We start from the raw sequence: 19,403 nt of genomic DNA, 5'->3' as shown, positions 1-19,403 counted from the left end.
AAACAAACAAACAAACACAACAAAAAAGGAAAAGAAAAAGAAACATTTATGGCTTGCAACATCTACAAAGTGAGTCCAGGGCATCCAGAGCTACAAAGAGAAACTGTCTCAAAAAACAAAACAAACAAACAAAAAAACAACACAAAAAAGAAAAGGAAAAGAAACATTTATGGTTTGCAACATGTCGATAATTACTGCTATGATTTGAACATGTTCCCTGATTTAATCTTTGATATTACAAAGTTGAAAGATTGGTCTTTAACAGGCAATAAAATAGGGGGTGAAAGAGATGACTTAACAGTTAAGAGTACTTCCTGCTTTTGCAGAGGACCTAGGTTTGTCTTCTAGCACCCATATTGGGCAACCCATGACTATTGGTAGTTTCAGTTCCAGAAGGCACATGCACCCAAGCACATATACTCCCACACAGACACAAATACATAATTTAAAATAACAAAAATGAATACTTTTTTCTAAGCAGGTGATGGAATAGAATACCAGGTATAGCCAGGCACAGGTGGCACATGCCTGTAAGGCCAGTACTCTGGGAGGCAGAGGCAGGAAGATCTCTGTGAGTTCGAGGCCAGCCTGGTCTTCAGAGCGAGTCTAGGAAGCCAAGGCTATGCATATCATGTCTAGTGGTGTACTTATGACCATCCTTCAGTGAGGAGAGGGGGTGAGGCTGAGTGTTGGAGCACCCGCCTAGAATGCCCCAGTGAAAGGCTTAGAAGTTTTGCTCAGTGAGAGAGCACTAGCTCACTATGTGCAAGACCATAGGTTCAATCCTTCCCTAGTACATATACAAACAACAAAAACATAACATGCTCAATAAGCCAATAATTCCACTGTTTCATCATAGGTAAATTCTTTGTTGTTTGTTTGCTTGCTTTTTGAGACACTGTTTTCCTCTGTAGCCCTGGCTGTCCTGGAACCTGCTCTGTAGACCAGGCTGTCCTTGAATGCACAGAAATCTTCCTATCTGGTATTTAAGGCATGCACCACCAACATAGGTAAATTCTTTTGTTGTTTGTTTGTTTGTTTGCTTTTGAGACAGGATTTTTCTGTGTAGCTTTGGCTGTCCTGGACTCCACTTTGTAGGCCAGGCTGGCCTCGAACTCACAGCAATCCTCCTGCCTCTGCCTCCCTGAGTCCTGGGATTACAGGTGTGTGCAACCACTCCCAGCTGCCAATTCTCATTTGTAAATAAATTTAAAATGTAAAAGTAATTGTTTAATGATTGGTAACATCCCCAAGGCAGAATATAAGTTTAACACTTAAGACCCAGTATGATCCATGAAATACCAATTTTCATCTGGCAAGAAAAAGAGGAAGTGTGCAAATGTGTGACGTATATAAATACATAGGAAACTTTTTTGTAGAAATTAGGAACACAGAAAGGGGAAGAGAAAGACTGTTGCATCTTTTTGTAACTACTGAGTCTTTAGAATCATGAGTACATATTGGCTTTATCATTTAAAATGAATATAAAATTAGGGGCTGGAAACTGGGGGCAATGACACACACCTGTAATCCTAGCACTCAGAGAGGCAGAGGCAGGCAGATCTCTGTGAGTTTGAGGATAGCCTGGTCTACAAAGTGGGTCCACGACATCCAGGGCTACAAAGATAAACCCTGTCTTGGAAGAAAAAATAGGGGCTGGAGAGATGGCTCAGCAGATAAAAGTACTTGCTGCTTTTGCAATAGCCTGGGGTACGATTATCCACACCACATGGTGGCTCACAACTAACTATAACTCCAGGTCCAGAGGGTCCTACTGCCTCCTCCCGAGCTCTGCGAGCACCAGACACGCATGTATATATACCTACATGCAGACAAAACTCTCATACACATAAAATAAAATAAAAATTAACTGATAACTCAGACATGAATGGCTTCCTAGATTACTTCATTCGAAATTGGAGTATAGTGGAAGAAATTTTGAGAGAAAAGAAACACCTCCTCCATCAGGAAACCCAAGAAGAAACAACCTTGGGGTAGGGAAAACCCTCCTTTTGTGGAAAGCAGACTCCAGTGAGAAAAGCTGGTACAACCGGCATTGAGGAAAGCCTATGTCTGGAGCCCTGGACTATGCCAGGATCGGAGCTTATAGTTTACCTATATAATTACATTAAATCCTCAGTGCAGCCCATTTTCTAAAGAAGGAAATGTAGTCTTCAAGATCCCTAGTTTGTTCAAGGTCATGTAATGAACAAGATTGTATAGGTCTCCTTAACATCCTCCACATTCATGGTCTTTTGATGAAGGAAAGAGACTAGAGAAGAGATGAAAGAGCAGGAGTTAAGGGGGAAAGGAACAGAGGATGGAGAAAGGAGGAGGAGGGAAAAGAAGGAAGAAATGGAAGCAAGTAAGGAGGAAGGGAAGGATACAAGAGAAAAAGGAGAAGAAAAAGAAACAAGGACAGGTAGAAGAATGAAGGGATGGATGGAGGGAGAAGGAAGAGAGGAAGAGAGGGGAATAAGGAAATCTGGGGTGACACTGGGTATCAAAGAATTGTTGGAGATGGGGGAGATGAGTACGTTGGAGCAGTATAAAGGAGAGTATTTGCAATATGCCACTCACCTGTTAGCGTCAAGTCTGTACGACACACGGGCCCTGCGGAAGGTTTGGAGCTTTACAAAGTCCTTTGTGACTACCAGTCTCCCTCACTGGGAGCCCTAGACCCTGGTTACATGGCTTTGTTTTCCTCTGAAAATAAGAATCCTACCCCTGCCTTCTTTAGGACCAAGCAAAAGTGCAGACCTTCATTCCCCACACTTAAGAAGCTGGATATCTGACCCATGAGGACCGGCCTTTCCTCTCCACCTTTCCTAAGAACCATAACCTACTCTGTGGGGTTTCTCCCACTTGGGGTTTGGACGTCTAGATGCCCTCTTCCCTCCAGCACATTTGCCATGAGAACTGAGTACATTCAGTACATTCTCTGACCCCAGATACCCCGTACCTCCTGTTGCCTGGAGATCCACAGGAACCTATGCTCCCTCCAGACTCAGCAATCTGCCTGCCCCCATTTAGGACTCAGGTATCTGGGTACCAGTCCTACTCCTCTGTCTAAATTGGATGCTGAAGTCCAGATGATCAGATATAGCTCTCAGCCCAAACAAGGACCCACACACAGGGGAGGGACAGCTCACAGAGAGTCAACAGCTGGAGGATCAGCAACAGGATCATGGCGGAGTATCTCCGTAGAGCTGGAAGAAAGGCTAGTCCTGCCTTTTACCCTCTGAGGAAATGAAGCAACACCAGAAAGCCAAGTGAGAGCCCTGTTTAGGGAACAGGGGAGTCTGGTGGAGGCTCCTGGGTAACTGTGTCATAGTCTCATTTTCTTGGAAAAAGTTGCAAGAGAAAACAGTCATAGCCTCCAGTGTTCATGAATCAATTTAAAAGGAGGGGAGATGGGCTGGGATTGTTGTAGCTAAGTGGGACACCACTTGCCCAGTATATTCTAGCCCCAGTACTGAGAAGAGAATGAAAATGTGGGGGAGAGAGGGAGGGAAAGGAAGAGAAGAAAAGAAACAAAGCTGAAAAAAGGAAAAAAGGGGAAAAGAACCTTGTTGTACAATGTCTACACTGCTGGTGACAAGGGGAAAGCTCAGGCCCCATTACTGCCCTCACACTGTCCCAGTTTCACTGACTCAGGCCAGATAACTTAATTTTTATTAAGTGCTGTGCAGGGTCTTGGAGGCTCAGGCTTGTAATCCTATCTACTCAGGAAGCCAAGGCAGGAGGATCTCAAGATTGCAGGGCCAATCTGAGCCACTTAATGAGACCCTGTCTCAAAATGAAAAGTAAAGAAAGGGCTGGAAAAGGTGGCTCAACAGTAAAAAATTTGCCTTGTATCCACTATCCAGGGCCTGGGGCCTTGGAATCTCCAGTGCTGGGCATGGTGGCGCAAGCCTGTAATCCCAACACTCAGGAGGCAGAGGGAGGCAGGTCTCTGTAAATTCGTAGGCCAGCCTGATCTACAAAGTGAGTCCAGGACAGCCAAGGCTACACAGAGAAACCTTGTCTCCAATCCCCCACCACCAGGACCACTACCACCCCCGCAAAAAAATTTACCAGCAAGGGGCTAGAGGTGTAGTTCAGTCATGAATGGATAGCCTAGTCTGCCCTGGTTTCAGTCTCCAGCATTAAGGGGCCGGGAAAAAAAGTTGTTAGCTGCATGCTGGTAAAATTTATGTGCTTTATATTATATGCTTTTCTTTAGCACAGACAGTACTTCATCTACTTGGGATCAATTTAGAATTTCCAGAATGAGCTGATGTCTAGATGTGATCTCAATGTAAACCGTTTTTTTTTTTTTTTTTTTTGCAGAAGAACTCTAAGTTACTTCTCCGATGTATTTTCTAAGCTATAAGAAAAAGGTGAGGCCAACAGGTATGCAATATCCTTGTGGTTTAAATCTTTGCCGCCTTGTTCCAGATTGCAGTGACCTAAACCTCACTCCAGAACTACAACTCCCGAAAGGCTTCACGCCCTCGCCTTCCTACTTCACCGCTTCTTCAAGACTCATAGGCACAGCTGGGCGTAGTGTCGCAGGCCTGTAATCTCCGCACTCTGAGAAGCAGAGGCAGGCAGATTTCTGTAAATTCAAGGCTAGCCTAGTCTACAAAGTGAGTCCAGGACAGCCAAGGCTACACAAAGAAACCCCGTCTCAAAACAAAACAAAACAAAAACCCCCACACGCTGTGTAAGGGGAGGATCCTCGCTCCAAGGGAAGGGACTACAACTCCCAGAGAGCTCCGCGGCCTTGCCGCCGCCGAGACCAAGATGGCCGGTAGTAAGTACAGTCTCGGGAACGCGCGCGGTACCTAGGTAGTTTCAGGGAACCCTAGGCTGACCCGTGGCTGAGGCTCAGTCGAGCTTTGGGGCGCGGTGGGATCGGTCCAAGAAGAGGGCCGTGGCAGTCACGAGGGTGTTCTTGCAGAGCAGGATTGGTAAGGGAGGGTTAGAGGTCATCGCAGCTACTCCCAAGGGTGATTGTTCTCCCACCTCTCCAGGAATCTTGACCTTCCTCAAGAATGCCTGGGCCCAGGAGCCGGTGCTGGTGGTGTCCTTCTCTGTCTGGGGCCTCGGTGAGTGCTTCAGGCGCGAATGTGCATCCTCTGCCCTGAGGACATCAGCATTCCACAGTTCATCTTACATCCCCTTGCCTGTCCTATCCCTGCCCTTACCACCCTACACACACAACTAGCCAAAAGATCAGCTAGGCTTGTACTTTGACTCCATAGTGCAGACTTCCTCAGGGAAGTCTGACTTACGCAAATCTTTCAGCAAGCCTCCCTGGTGAAACACCTGCAGTAGGACAGGGTGTAAACAGTTCAGGTGCACAGAAGCCCTGGGGGGTGGGGTTGTGACCGGTTCTAGTTCTAATTCTGAAGGTCTGGGATGAGGTTTGGGATTTGGCAGTAATCACAGTCCCACAGTTGTTAATATCGTTGACACGGAGTGTGATAGTGAAGTTCTAGAACCCACCACCAGCCACCCACTACTCTGGCTTTCAGAGACCTAGAATTCTCTAACATGTGGTTTTAATATAGATTATATATTGAAACAATGATTTGAGGTATACTTGATTGGTTTCTTAAATTTAAAATTCCATTTGTTTATTTATGTGTGTGGGTGTGTGATTGCCACTAGTTAGTTGGCTGTGGTTGGGGTCAGAGGACAATTTACTGGAGTCAGTTCTCTCCTTCCATTCTGAATCCTAGGGATTAAACTCGGGTCGTCAGTCTTGGCAGCAGGTACTTTTACCTGCTTAAGCCCTCTTATTAAAAAAAAAAAAAAAAAAATCCCAAGGTTAAATATTTCATAGAACTGATTTTATTTGTAGTTTTCAGTCTTTTTTTTTTTTAAGACAGGGTTTCTCTGTCTGGGTCTCCTTTGTAGACCAGGTTGGCCTCGAACTCACAGTGATCCACCTGCCTCTGCCTCCCTGAGTGCTGGGGTCACAGGCCTGCACCACCATGCCTGGCTTCTTTTCTTTTAAGAAAAGAATATACAATTTATTAACTCTCATCAGTCTGCCCTGGCTTTGATGTGTTGAGCCACCACCCCTGCTTATCTTTTTCAAATAGTGTGTGTGTATGTATGTATGTATGTATGTATATGCATGTATGTGTGGCCTCTGCCTATAGAGACCAGAAGAGGACATAGGATCCTTTTTCCCATAGAGTGGGATTTATAGGCAGTTGTGAGCTACCTGACATGGCTGCTGGGAATTGAACTCCATCTTCTGGAGGATCAGCAAGTGCTCTTAACTGATGAGCCATGTCTCTTGCCCCCTCCCTCACCTCTTTGTGTGTTTGCTTTTTGTTTTTTGAGACAGGGTTTCTCTGGGTAGTCTTGGCTGTCCTGGACTTCTTTGTAGACCAGGCTGTCTTCAAACTCACAGAGATCCTCCTGCCTCTGAGTGCTGGGATTATAGGTTTGTGCCACCACGCCTGGCTCCTCCCTCACCTCTTAAAAATAAATTTATGTATGTGTTTCTGTATGCCACATGTGTGAGCCTCACAAATGCCAGGTGAGTTTGTTGGAGTTACAGAAATTGTGAGCCATCTAGCCTAGGTGCTAGGAGCTAAATGCTGCACAGGCAACAAGTGTTTGTAACGACTGAGCCATGTCCAGCCCTTAACATGTTCAATTGCAGATGTGAAATAATATGTGACTATTATCTTGTATCAACAGTGCTGGCCTATAACCCTCCCCTCCTGAAGACTCTAGACGATAGCCCACATGAGCTTATCCAAAATCTGTGATGAGCCTTTGGGCCTCATGTGTTCCTGAGTGCTAGGCTCCAGCGGCTATGCTTCTCCCCATTCTAGATTTACACTGACCTATAAGTGGGAATGGTGGAGTGTTGAGGGAGCGCACCAGTGGGCCCTCCTGGTGGTACTGGCCCTTTTTGCTCCTCTTTGCTGGAGCTCAGTTTCCACCCTTTCCCCACTTCTGGAGAGCTACTTCATCCTTGGGTCTTACATTTACGTCTTATTCCACAGCTATAACTATGCCCATGATCAGCCCCTACACCAAGTATGCAGGCATGATCAACAGGGCCATACCCTACAACTACCCAGGTGAGCAGGGATCTGTACGGGGGTGGGGAGGGGTTGGCAGACAGCTGTATAGGAGTCCCTGCTGCATTTGAATGTTCTCTGTCCATACTTTTAACCTAACATGCTTTGAGTTTCTCTCCAGATTTCTGTTCTCTATCCCTGTTGGAGCTATCTCCCTCATTTGTCTGTCTTTGCCTCTGCTCAATCTCTGGCCCTCACTCTCCTCTTTCTCATCTGGAGTCCTGTACTCTCTCTCTGAATATAGAGACAGACCATCTGTTCTCCACAGGACCCTAGAGATCTGCTGGTCTCAGTGGCTCATCTTTCTGTTTTATAGTACCTGTGCGAGATGATGGGAACAAGCCTGATGTGCCCAGCCACCCCCAGGAACCTCAGGGCCCAAGCCTGGAATGGCTGAAGAACCTGTGAATACTCCTGCTGATGGCAGAGGCCCCTTCCCTATTGCCCTCCAATAAAAATGTGAAAACCAACCCCACAATTTTCTTTGGTGGGTTCTTTTGTTGTTTTGAAACAAGAAGTCTCACTATGTAGCCTAAGCTGCCTGGAATTCAGCATGTAGCCAGGGTAGCTTCAAACTTATGACAGTCCTCCTGCCTTGGCCTCCAACCCCCAAACCTGAGTGTGATCAGAGGTGGGAGCAATAGACAGGGGCCTAGACAAGTATACACAGGGAGTCTGTTTATTGGGAAGAGAGGGTTAGTCAAAGGGTGGGCTGGCTAGGGTAGGGTAGGGTAGGAGTTTGTCTGGCCCTCGAGAAACCCAACTTGAATCCAAGGCCTCATCTGCTTCAAAGCCAAAGTCTTCCTCAACCTTAATCTGGAAAGATAAGGAACAAGATGTGAATGAATTAGGAGAAGTACCGCTTCCCCCAAGACAGGCACCAAATCAGCCTGTGTGTAGGCACTGGTTTCCCAGGTCATAAACTTTCTGAATTCAGGCAACACTGACAGGCCTCCCTCTGCTGACTTCCTCTTCTCCCACTGTTCCCGAATCTATAGTCATTTTCTTCTTCAGGCTCTAGCCTGATATTTTTCAACTCTTTCCCTATTCCACCTAACTTCAGTCCTGTGTTGACACTCTGTGCAACCCTCCCCCGTTCTGGATCCCTCAAAGCCCAGCTGAGGATTCTCACCACGCCTTGGCCCCAGCCCTCGGCTCCCACCTGCACTGGGGCCAGTTCTGGAGTCAACGAAGCCCCCAACCGTGGTGCCCGCCGCCTTTTCCGCCCACTGGGCCCCTCGCCAGGGGCTGGGCTGCTGGAGTCTAGAGGTGCAGGTGTTCTTTGGGGTGGGGAAAGTCCTTCTTTCTCTGGAGGCTCGTTCTCAACATTGCCTGGGGTGGGGACATCTGTGCCTTGGCTGCCATCATCCTGGTAAGAGGCAGAATGGAGGCAGCTAGAGACTTCCTGGATTCCCCATTCTCCCAAGCTGCCTGGAGACCAGAACTCACCTCCAGCACGATGGTGAACTGGCTAGCCCGGTAGTCATCCCCATAGGAGTCCAGTACCCTCATGAGGAATCTGTGGACAGAGATGCAGGCACTGGGTATCTTATCTTCTTGGGGAGGGAAATGAAAGATGACCAAGTCCAGGTCTCCCTTTACTTCAGTCTAAAGTTGTCCCAAACCACAAAGGTTTGCACCTCTGTAGCCTGAGATCCCAGCCCGGGAACCTGTCTAACCCCAAGTGTCCTACACTAGGAATGATTGGTGACATCCTTTGCTGGACTAGGTGCTCTGGTGGTAAATTCCAAAGATTGTATTCTAAAGTACAGTGTGACTATCAGCATCTGGAAAGCATTCAATTGAATTCTAATTTTGTTGCTGATAAAGACTGAAGCCTTCAACATGCTTCACAAGTATACCACTGAAATAGAATCCCAAACTTTTTTTTTTTTTTTGAGATAGGGTTTCTCTGTGTAGCCTTGGCTATCCTGGAACTCGATTTGTAGACAAGTCTCACCTCAAACTCACAGATATCAGCCTCTCTCTGCCCTCTAAGCACCTAGATTAAAGCTGTGCACCACCATGACTGGCTTCAAACTTTTTTGTGACAGTGTCTCACTATATCGACCTGAGTGGCTTGCCTTTGCTTCTCAAGTGCTGAAATTAAAGGTGTGCAAAAACGATGGCTTACCTCTCAATGTTTTTGTTTTGTTTTTGAGGCATTGCCAATACTCATCACCAAATAAAACAGCGTGGTAGCCCACACCAGTAATCCTAGCAAGCACGAGGATCACAAGTTCAAGGTTAGCTTGAGGCCGCCCTTAGGCTACAAGGAAACCAAGTCTCCAGGTGGGGAGTGTGAGGTGTGGGAAAAGCTAACTGAACGGAAGGTGTGGTAGAAAACTTCTGATAGCAGGGGCCTCTGACAAGGCCCTGAGCACTGCTCTAGGGCTGTTGATTTCTACATAAAGCAAGGAGGCAAGGCCACCCAAGTCAGGGCTCACTGGCTGTCATAAAGATGCTCACTTTTACAGAGCCAGTGAGGGCACTGTGAGGCTATGAGCAGAGGGACAAGCTGATGTGTGTGTGTGTGTGTTGCGCACTTTTCAAGACAGGGTTTCTCTGTGTTGCCCATCTTAGAACTTGATCTGTAGATCAGGCTGGCCTCACACTTAGAGATCCAGCCACTCGATCTCCTGAGTGCTAAGACTAACGGCATACAACCACCACTGACCGGCTTGTCCATCTTATATTTGAAGACTGTATGCCCAGTCACCAAATTTCTGATATAAAAGATCTGGGGTGGGGCTGGGGACTTGAGTTTGTAACAAGACTGCTGGTGGCAGGGTTGACACATGGCCCAGAGACCCTAAGACAATGTGGCTGTGAGAGCTCAGTGTCATCAGTCTTGCTTAAATTTTACGAGACATTTGTTCAGCTTTAGTGTTTAATTTATCAACTTCAAGTTTATCTACAAAGTAGATATCATCAAGTACCCTGGTCCTACTGTGAAGTAAAATCTTGGGTGGCCAGGAAGAGTGAGCATCACTATAATCTCAGCATTCAGGAGGAAACAAAAGAGGACTGTCAGACTGAGGCCAGCCTCAATACACAGGATAGCCTTTCTCTCAGGCCCAAACAAAAGGTCTGAAGAGATGGCTTAGCTGTTAAGAGCACTTGCTGTTCCATTACCAGGAACCCAGTACCCATAGTAGGTGGTTCATAAACTCTTCCAACTCCAGCTCCTTTTCTGGTCTCTACAGGCACCCACCCACATATGTACACATGAACACAGAAACACAAATGATTTATGTTTTTGTTTTTTCGAGACACGGTTTCTCTGTATAGTCCTGGCTATCATGGACCCACTTTGTAGACCAGGCTGGCCTGAATGCTGGGATCAAACTAGCGTGCCACTATGCCTGGCAACAAATGATTTTTTTTGTTTTTTAAGAAACCAATTAAAAACAAACAGTAATCCCACCCAGCACTTGGGGAGGCAGAGACAGGCGGATCTCTGTGAGTTCCAAGCCAGTCAGGTCTACAAAGCAAGTACAGGACAGCCAAGGCTACACAGAGAAACCCTGTCTTGGAAAAATATAACAAAACAATAACAACAACAAAACAAACAGAAAAAGGAAACAAACAAAGGCTGGAGGGATGGGTGCATGCTGCTTTTCCTGAGGACCTGAGTTCAGGTCCCAGCACCCTCAGTGGGTGGCTCACAACCACCTATATGACTCCAGCTTCAGGGGATCTTCTGGCATCTGTATCCACATGCACATAAATAAAAAATAAAGTTCTCTTTAAAAAAGATTTACTTATTTAGTATTTATACAGTATTCTGCCTGCATGTGTGCCTGCATGCCAGAAGAGGGCACCAGATCTTATTATAAATCCTTATAAGCCACCATGTGGCTGCTGGGAATTGAACTCAGGACCTTTAGAAGAACAACCAGTGCTCTTAACCTCTGAGCCATCTCTCCAGCTGGCCCCCTCCAACCCTCCCCACCCCACACCAAAAATATAAAGTCTTAACAACAAGAAAAAGCTAGGGATGTGCCTCAGTTAGTGGCAAATTTGTCTAGCCTGTGAGGAAACTTGGTTCAGTCCCCACTACCACATAAAACTGGACACAGTAGCACATGCTTGTAATCTCAGCACTTTGGAGGAGAAAGGAAAAATCTCAAGTTCAGGAACAGTCTGGAGATACACGAAACAAAAACAGGCTGGCAAAATGTCTCAAGGCGTAAAAATGGTTGTCAAGTAAGCCTGACAATCTAAGTTTGATCTTCAGAACTCACAATGAAGGAGACAACAGACTTTTTTTTTTTTTGATACAGGGTTTCTTTGTATAGCTCAACAGATCCACCTGCCTCTGCCTCCCCAGTGCTAGGATTACAAATGCCACGGAGCCCGGCTGAGAAGAGACTTTCAAAAGTTGTATGAAGAGGAATGTTAATTTAGTACATGGCTTCTCTGGCAAGAGATCACATCCAAAGATCTTCTAGGTCTGTGTGATCCAGCTAGAATACACAGCTGGTCCAGTCGTGGTCGTACAAACCTTTAATTCCAAACATGCGGTGGTGCATGCCTCTAATCTCAGCATTCAGGGAGGCAGAGGCAGGCGGATCTCTGTGAGTTCAAGGCCAAGCTGGTGTACCAGCTGGTGAGTCCAGGACAGCCAAGGCTACAGAGATACCCTGTTCTTGGGGGAAAAAAAAAGAAAGAAAGAAAAAGAGAGAGAGAGAGAGAGAGAGAGAGAGAGAGAGAGAAAGAAAGAAAGAGAAAGAAAGAAAGCAGAGGGAGAAAAAAAGAAAGAGAAAAAGATGTCTAATTTGTGTGGCAGAAACAGTGACAAATCAGAGAAAGATATGACAAAATAGGATATGCCCAATTCTCAAGAGAAGAGAGAGGAAAGCAAAGCTACTTAAGGGGCAATGAGAGAGAAGCGAAGCAGTTTTACTAGGATAGTAATGAGAGAGGAGAGAGAGAGAGAGAGAGAGAGAGAGAGAACAAGCTAGACACAGGTGAAGGCAGAACAAGCCAGAGAATAAAAAGGAGCCAGAAGATTAGAAAAGGTTGCTGGAGTTAGGCTGAGGCCAAGCAGAGCAATTCAGAGGCCAAGAGAAATTCCAGGTTGAATAAGTTAACTGAGAAAGGAATTGGAGCCAGAACAGCTGAATTGAATGAGCCAGCTATGAGCTCAGAAGAAACAATAAAGGGTGAGCTTATTTAACAGTAAGTCTCAGAGGCTGAAAACATTCTAGGCCTTGGTTAGATTGTATGGAGGCTAGAAGCTTCCAGGACTAGGCCTAGGTTAGCGGAAGGAGGCAATAAGCCTCCGAGACAATGAACTAGGAGAATAGAAGTTCCTTTTACAATTGTCCTCTAACCTTTATATGTGCACTGTGGCATTCATACCCATACTCAACCCCTCCTCCCTAAGCCATAGAACGTTTTATAAGGACAGATGGTACAGGGCACGTGCTGTCAAACAACAGAGCAGACATGGCCATCTTTGGCACATGGTGAAGGTGACTTTCAGTTGAATCATTAAAGTAACTGCTTAATGGCAATTATTTTTAAATTAGTCACCTGCCCTGCGGCTAAGGACATGCAATGTGACCAGTACGACCCAAGAAATGGAATTTTTTAGAGGACTGTTTCATTATATGTATGTGTCTCTGTGTATGTGAGCATTCATGTATAACCATGCCTGAGGAGACCAGAAGGTAACGGCAAATATCCTGGAGCAGGAGCTACAGGAGGTTGTGAGCTGCCTGATGTGGGTGCTGGGAACTAAACTCAGGTCTTCTGGAATAGCATCAGTGCTCTTAACCACCCAGCCACCTCTCCAGTCCCACATTGTTTCCTTTTACAGTCACAGAGACTGAACCCAGGGGCTAGAGAGATGGCTCAGTATTAAGAGCACTGGCTGTCTTTCCAGGTTTGAGTCATGGCGGCTCACAACCTTCTGTAACCCAGGGGATCTAATGCCCTCTTCTGGCATCCTTGTCTACTTTACACGTTTGGTGCACAGGCAAACAGGCAGGCCAAGCACCCATACAAGTAAAATGAAGTTCTAAAAGGACTTCATTTTAAGAGATGGAATGCAGAGCCTTGTAGATTCTAGGCAAATGCTCTACTGCTGGGTCGTATGTCCAGCACTTCTTGGGGAATTTTAGGCAGGCGATCTACTAATGAACCACATATACCCCAGGCCTTCACTGGAGGATTCTAGACAAGTTATTTTATTACTTCTGAAGTCTATCCCCAGCCCTCCTTTTTTTCTTTTCAATAAATTTGATTTATTTTTTATTGTGTACAGATATTTTCCCACATATATGTATACCATGTACATTCCTGATGCCCACAGAGGCCAGACAGTTGAAAGCTGTTGTGGAGGTGGCGGAAATTGAACCTGGGTCCTCTGCAAAAACAGTACACACTCTTCACCACCAATCCACCTCTCTGGTCCTTAAATTTAAATGTTAACTTATCAAATATAAGCAAAAATGGCCGTAGCAGCTTCCACACCTGACAATGAATCACGGGAAACTGACTACTGGGTGAGGCTCTGAGACCATGAAGATAGACCAACAGAGATGGTGGAGAGAGAACAGCCTAGGAGGACTAAGACACCAGGAAAGTGTTCTAAGGGGGGGTCACGGGGGCAAATATGCCAAGCTGTGGAGCTGAGGTGGGAAGAACTGGGTGGACATGGCCTCACGAACTCTGAATCATAAGCATGTTCCTGTGTCAGTGGGACACAGCAGGTGAGCAGCCGGTGTAGAGCTCACATCGATAGCAGTGGCCTGCAGGTGGTACTGATCTGGCTTGTCACAGTGAGTGCTTAGCTCAACCCTCACTGCAGCCTCTTGCTGCTGCTGCTACTCTTAGTGTTGAAGGATGCAGCTCAACACATCTGTGCTGCTTCCTTCCTTCTGTCCTCTCTTACAGTGGGCAAACACTGTCACACATACACTTTACCCTATCCTAGGCCAGCTCTTTTCTCCAAGACCCACTTCCACTTCTCCATTTATCTCATTCTGGGCCCTTATCTTCAGCTTTGTTCTTGTGCCTTGGGAAGCCAGGAAGATGAGAGCTGGTGGAAACGTGTGGGAGCAAAGGTGTTGGGCCCACAGAGCATGCACAATGGTACCTGCGCTCCTGCTGGAGTCTCCGAGTTATCCTTTGCACCTGATGGAGCCTGTTCAAGACTCGCTCATTCACCTGCAGGAAGACAGAAGAAATAAATTGTTTGAATGAGCAGTGTCCTCAAAGACTCTGGTATTTGAATTCATGCTGCCCAGTTGTTGGCACTCTTTGGGGAGGTCTAGGAGGTGTGGCCATACTGGAGGAGGCAAGTCACTGGGGCAGGCTGTGAGCTTTCAAAAGCCCCACACCATTCCCAGGGCTGCTTCTCTGCTTCCTGCTTGCTGTTCAAGATGTAAGATCTTGGCTTCCTCATGCCTCTACTCCACCATTGTAGACGTGAACCTTCTGGAATCCTAAGCTAAAATAAACTCTTGCTTTCTGTGTATGTTTTTTTTTTTCTTTCTTTCTTTTTTTGAGACAGGGTCTCACTATGTAGCTCTGGCTGTTCTGGAACTCACCCTGTAGACTCACCTTGAACTCACAGAGATGCACCTACATCTGTCTCCCTGAGCGCTGGGATTACAGGTATGTGCCACCACTGCCTGGCTAAACTCTTTCTCAAGTTGTCTTGGCCATGGTATTTCAGCACAGCAACAGAAAGGTAATTAATACAGAAGCCCAGGTCGGCTGTTTCGGTCATTGTCTTGTTCATTTACTCTGTTTCTAATGGTGTGTCTTCCATGTACCTGGCTCTATGGAGACATTGCAGCGCCCAAGGCCCTACTTTAATTCACTCCTTTCTCCTGCTCCTCATGAATTGATCCTCCCCCTCATCTTCACCTGACTCTCCAGAGCACACTCCTGGGCTAGGGATGATCTTTCCACATGGATTCCCTATTTTTTTGGCTCACTTTCCCCCAACTGTCATATACTCAGGGAGTCACCTTAGGCCTCCCCCATTCACTCAATCTGTCTATCTGTCTGTCTGTCTGTCTATCTATCTACCTACCTACTTACCTCTCTATCTCTCTATCTTGAGCTAGCATCTTACCATGTAGCCATGGCTGGCCTGGAACTCAGAGAGCACTGTCTCCCTTTATTTTTTCTGAACACTCACATCTTCTTTAATTGGTTTGCTGATTACCTGTCTCCCCATCCACAATGTAAGCTACCTAGTGACAGCAATGTTTCTGTGTGTCCTCAGCCTTAGCAGAGCATGCCTGGTACTGCCTCAGTCAAACCTTGCTGAATGAGATTACAGAACTTTTCACTTTGAATCTGAAATACCCCTTTTTTAGTTACTGTTCTATTGCTATCACGAAACACCATGACCCTGGCAAATCTTATAAAAGAATGCATTTAACTGGGGGGCTTGCTGATAGTTTTAGAGGGTTGGTCCATAATCATCATGGAGGAAAGTAGACAGGTGGGGCTCTAGAGCAGTAGCTGAGACCTTTACATCCTAATCCACAGGCAGAGAAAGAGACTGGGCCTAACATGGGCTTTTGAAACCTCAAAGCCTACCCCCAAACAGTCCTCCAACAAGGCCACACCTCATAATCCTTTCCAAATAGTTTACCAACTGGGGATAAAGCACGCTAACATATAAAGCTATGAGGGCTCTTCTCATTCAGTCACCACACCCTCAAAGGCTCAAGGTTTCAAAGAGTGGCCCTCAGTTGTTGGTAGGAAGCTTGGGAAAGTTTGGGTATTGGTGCCTGCCTAGCAGAAATCAATTACTAGGGTTGGGCCTTTGAAGGTTAGACCCAATATGTGGTTCTTGTCTCCCTCTCTGCTTCCTGGTACAGAATGATGTAAAAAGCCTTTGCCACATGTTCCTGCTGACACAGAATGAACCGCTCCACCAAGTATCCTTGCCACAATGGACTGAAGCCGTGAACCAGAATAAATCTTTCCTCCCTTAAGTTGCTTCTGTTGGGTGCTGAGGTCACAGCAATGTAAAGACCATTATTAATACAAGCACCAAAGTGTATGGCAGACACAGTCTACATGTCAGGTATCAGAGCAGAAGATAGCCTCTGTAATAAGAGCAATCAGAACACCTTTAAGCCAACAGGTCAGGAAGACAACATTCCAGGATCAGAGAACAGCCCCTCAAGTTTCTGAAGACCCCAGCCTACGCATGGGAGGAAAGGGTTAAGACTCAGCCAAATAGAGCCTAAGTCACAGGCTAACATATATGCTCCTTCTAATTAGAAAGAGTGGCACCTGCCTGGCTCTGCCACTCATCAGCTGCAGGGATTCTCACATGTTACTCAGCTTGGGGTTTCTGCATGTGGAATCTATTCTAAGTGGAGTGGATTAAGAACGGAGGCTTAGGGGGTGGAGCAACAACTCAGCAGGTAAGAGTGCTTACTTGGGAAAAGGGGCTGCTGAAGAGACAGCTCATCTATAAAGAACGCTGGTTGTTCTTCCAGAAGACCCAGACTCAAATCCCAACATCCACATAGTAGTTAACAATCAACTCTAATTCCAAGGGATCCAAAGCCCTAGTCCAGCCTCTGTGGGTACCAAGTATGCACATGGTGCACAGACATACATGTAAGCACAATGCTCATAAAATATGCATATATTTTATACATGTATATAAAATATGTAAATATATATATGCACATATAAACATATACAAATACACATAAATAAATATATGAAGAGAGAGACAGAGAGTTTGCTGCTCTCTTAGAAGACCAGATTTTAGAACCCAGCATCCACACTAGATAGCTCACAAGCCCCCTTTCTGGACTCTGACGTTGACCATCCACACTTTGTACCCACTGCTAAACAGCATTTGGAATCCCTCCCAATCTCCTCGTCCCCAGCTTCTCCCCTCCCAGGACATGCACACACTATTGTTACAGGCTGTCACCCCCACCCCTCAAAGATTTGTTGGAATACTAACCCAGTACTTCAGAAAGTGAGCATTTTGAAAAACAGGATGATCTCAGGAGCAGGCAGGTTCAATAGAGGTCACTGGAACACAGCCTAATCTGACTACTGTCCTTTTAAAAGGAGAAACTGAGACACTGACACCCCCCCATACACACACACAGAGAAGCTGTGAGAAGGTGAAGACAAGAAATGGGGTGACACTTCTGCATATCAAAGACTTCCAACAACTGCTGAAGCTGGGAAGGAAGCCTGACTCCTTCTCCCTCAGCACTTAGAGGCTCTGCCAACACCTTGACCACATCCCTAAAACTGTCAAGAAGTGAATATCCTGTTCACCTACCAGTTTGTGATACTTTGTCAGAGCAGCCAGAGCACACTGGATGCAATTGTCTGCCGAGCCTTTCAGACACTCAGACCTGCCTCTGTGCCCCTGTAGGCTGGTGTGTTGGTCATGACCCTCCAGCCCCACATCCCTGTGTGCATTAGTTTCAAGTCCCTGGCCAGCTTCCATTTATCCAAAGAGAAAATCCCAAACTTGTTTGGTGTTCCCGCCTCACTAAGACCTACGTTCTGCCCACTGTTCCTTCCTCCTTCTTACCAAGTGAACTTAATGACTCACTTGATGAATTAATCTGAGATAAAGATCCAAGGAAAATTTAAGAGGCAGAGTAGGTGAGCCTGAGGGTGCCTGGGATTCAGAGCAGGGGATCTACCAGGCTGTAATAAGTGAATGTGTGAGAGTCACCTGTGACACACCAGAAGACAGAGCAGAGTATCTAATGCTGTGATGGTGATTGTTGATGTCTCAACAAGATCTAAAAATCGCCTAAAAGACAAGCTCTTATCTTAACTCTGTGGGAGTTTCTAGACTGGTTTAACTGAGGTAGGAGGATCCACTGTAAATGTGGACAACACCATTCCATGGACTGGAATCTGGAGCTGAATAAAAAGGAAAAGTCACACTGAGCACCAATATTCATTTCTCTCTTCTGCTTGCAACATGACTAACTGTCTCATGTTTTCAACACCATGCCTTCTCTGCCATGACATATCCTCAAACTCTATGCCAAAGTAAGTCTTTCCTCATGTTTTGTCCGGTATTTTGTTACAAGAAATGTAATGAATACAGATGTTCGGGAAGAGAAACACTCAGGGTGCCTGGCACAGAATTAGAGCCTCGTTTTTTCAAGTACAAGAGGAAATGGACAAAGAAGGAATCTAGAAGGAGGAAGCAGCTTAGGCCTGAGGACCCCCAAATGAGAATCTACACTCACCTACCTGCTCGATCTCCCGACAGCGCCGACCTAGCGCCTGGTATTTTCTTCGATTTAGTTCTCGTTGGCGACGCCTGCGACCCCGGGCTGCCTCTTCCTCTTCATCTCGCTCCCGGAGTCCTGAACCACTCAGACCACCGGACACAAACTCCACTTCTGTCTCTAGCTCACTTTCTAGGATGTGGCCACCAAACAGGGGAGGCAGAGCCAGCTCTGAGCCTGGTGGCGCTGAGAATTCTTCAAAGCCCACGGCTGCCATGGTCCTGTAGGGCAAAGAGGTTTCAAGAACCCTGCATTAGTACTCTCCAGTCTCTCCTCAGAGGCTCGGGTCCAGTACTCAGGCCCCATTCCTCATACCCAGGAGCCTAGACCCTAACCTTTCTCCCTCACACCCATGGGTCCAGGCCCCAGTCCTCCCTAACACCTAAGAATCAGACTCTAGCCTGCTCCCGCAGACCTAGAATCCCACACTCCAATCCCCTTGCTCTCAGATCCAAGAGGACACACAACTCTGAAGTCTTCTCTCCTAGGATGCTCCAGTACAGGCCCCGGTACCCCCAAAAAGATACAAAAGAAAGCAACTGCACGAACTACAATCCTCATAATCTCTGAGAGCACTACGGCCGATCGTTGCACACTACGCAGCCGTGTTTTCGGATTATCCGTTTACACAAAGGTCATTTTACTCACCCCTCTCTCTGTTCCAGCTCCATTTCTCGGGTCAAGAGACACCTCAAGCTTCAGAGCAGTGGAGCCGAGCGGAAAACTACCTGTCCCATCAGGCCTCGGGACAAAGGAGCCCTTATTGCCTTCTGGGAAGTATAGTTTCCTACGCCGCCTTCGTTTGCACCCGAAGTTGCGGGTTGAAGCTCTTTTTTTTACTTTAGCGCCTTCACCGGTAGTCTACGTTGTCACCATCTCTATTCCTGTCTCGTCTCCGTGTCTGAGCCAAAGCTATTTTCCGCTTAACAGGCTCAATCCACGGCGTGGTATGAGTTCTCCAGGCCCTGTTCGCCGCTGTTCCTGTCGTCGTTCCGCAGGGCAGCTACTAATAAAGTTGTTGTCCAAACGCTGCCGGAAA

The 19,403-nt window shown here is 46.5% G+C and overlaps 3 protein-coding genes across 10 annotated transcripts in view; 1 reads left to right on the top strand and 2 right to left on the bottom strand.

Annotated features, from left to right (window-relative positions):
- The window catches only part of Oscar (osteoclast associated Ig-like receptor), a 54,151-nt gene extending 49,694 nt beyond the window's left edge, over positions 1-4,457 (bottom strand). For 4 of the 7 annotated variants that reach the window (XR_009585514.1, XR_009585515.1, XR_009585517.1 and 1 more), the window contains exons 1-2: positions 3,153-4,457; positions 2,581-2,613 (exon numbers count right to left, since the gene is read on the bottom strand). Coding sequence is in view for 2 of the 7 variants with exons in the window: in XM_060367194.1 (XP_060223177.1) it covers positions 2,581-2,613; positions 3,153-3,189 (70 nt within the window). In the remaining 5 variants the exon portion in view is untranslated. The other 3 variants (XR_009585516.1, XR_009585518.1, XM_060367195.1) reach the window with 2 other exon arrangements.
- A 97-nt stretch (positions 4,458-4,554) lies between these two features.
- Positions 4,555-7,572, top strand: Ndufa3 (NADH:ubiquinone oxidoreductase subunit A3). Its single transcript, XM_021649522.2, has 4 exons — positions 4,555-4,798; positions 5,019-5,093; positions 7,017-7,094; positions 7,411-7,572. Exons 1-4 carry the CDS (start codon positions 4,789-4,791, stop codon positions 7,500-7,502), a joined length of 255 nt encoding a protein of 84 aa, XP_021505197.1. The 5' UTR covers positions 4,555-4,788; the 3' UTR covers positions 7,503-7,572.
- Positions 7,573-7,757: 185 nt separating this feature from the next.
- On the bottom strand, positions 7,758-19,376 carry Tfpt (TCF3 fusion partner). 2 transcript variants are annotated; one of them, XM_021649553.2, is made up of 6 exons: positions 19,013-19,376; positions 18,327-18,585; positions 14,203-14,273; positions 8,544-8,613; positions 8,227-8,463; positions 7,758-7,910 (listed from the first exon to the last, which is right to left on the bottom strand). In XM_021649553.2, exons 1-6 carry the CDS (start codon positions 19,033-19,035, stop codon positions 7,791-7,793), a joined length of 780 nt encoding a protein of 259 aa, XP_021505228.1. In that variant the 5' UTR covers positions 19,036-19,376; the 3' UTR covers positions 7,758-7,790. The 2 variants fall into 2 exon arrangements, with proteins under 2 accessions (XP_021505228.1, XP_021505229.1); XM_021649554.2 differs by having other exon boundaries at positions 8,257-8,463.
- Positions 19,377-19,403: the final 27 nt, after the last annotated feature.

The sequence above is a fragment of the Meriones unguiculatus genome, chromosome 14, assembly GCF_030254825.1.
Source record: "Meriones unguiculatus strain TT.TT164.6M chromosome 14, Bangor_MerUng_6.1, whole genome shotgun sequence".
NCBI classification, from domain to species: domain Eukaryota; kingdom Metazoa; phylum Chordata; class Mammalia; order Rodentia; family Muridae; genus Meriones; species Meriones unguiculatus.
This window is presented reverse-complemented; position numbering and strand designations above follow the sequence as displayed.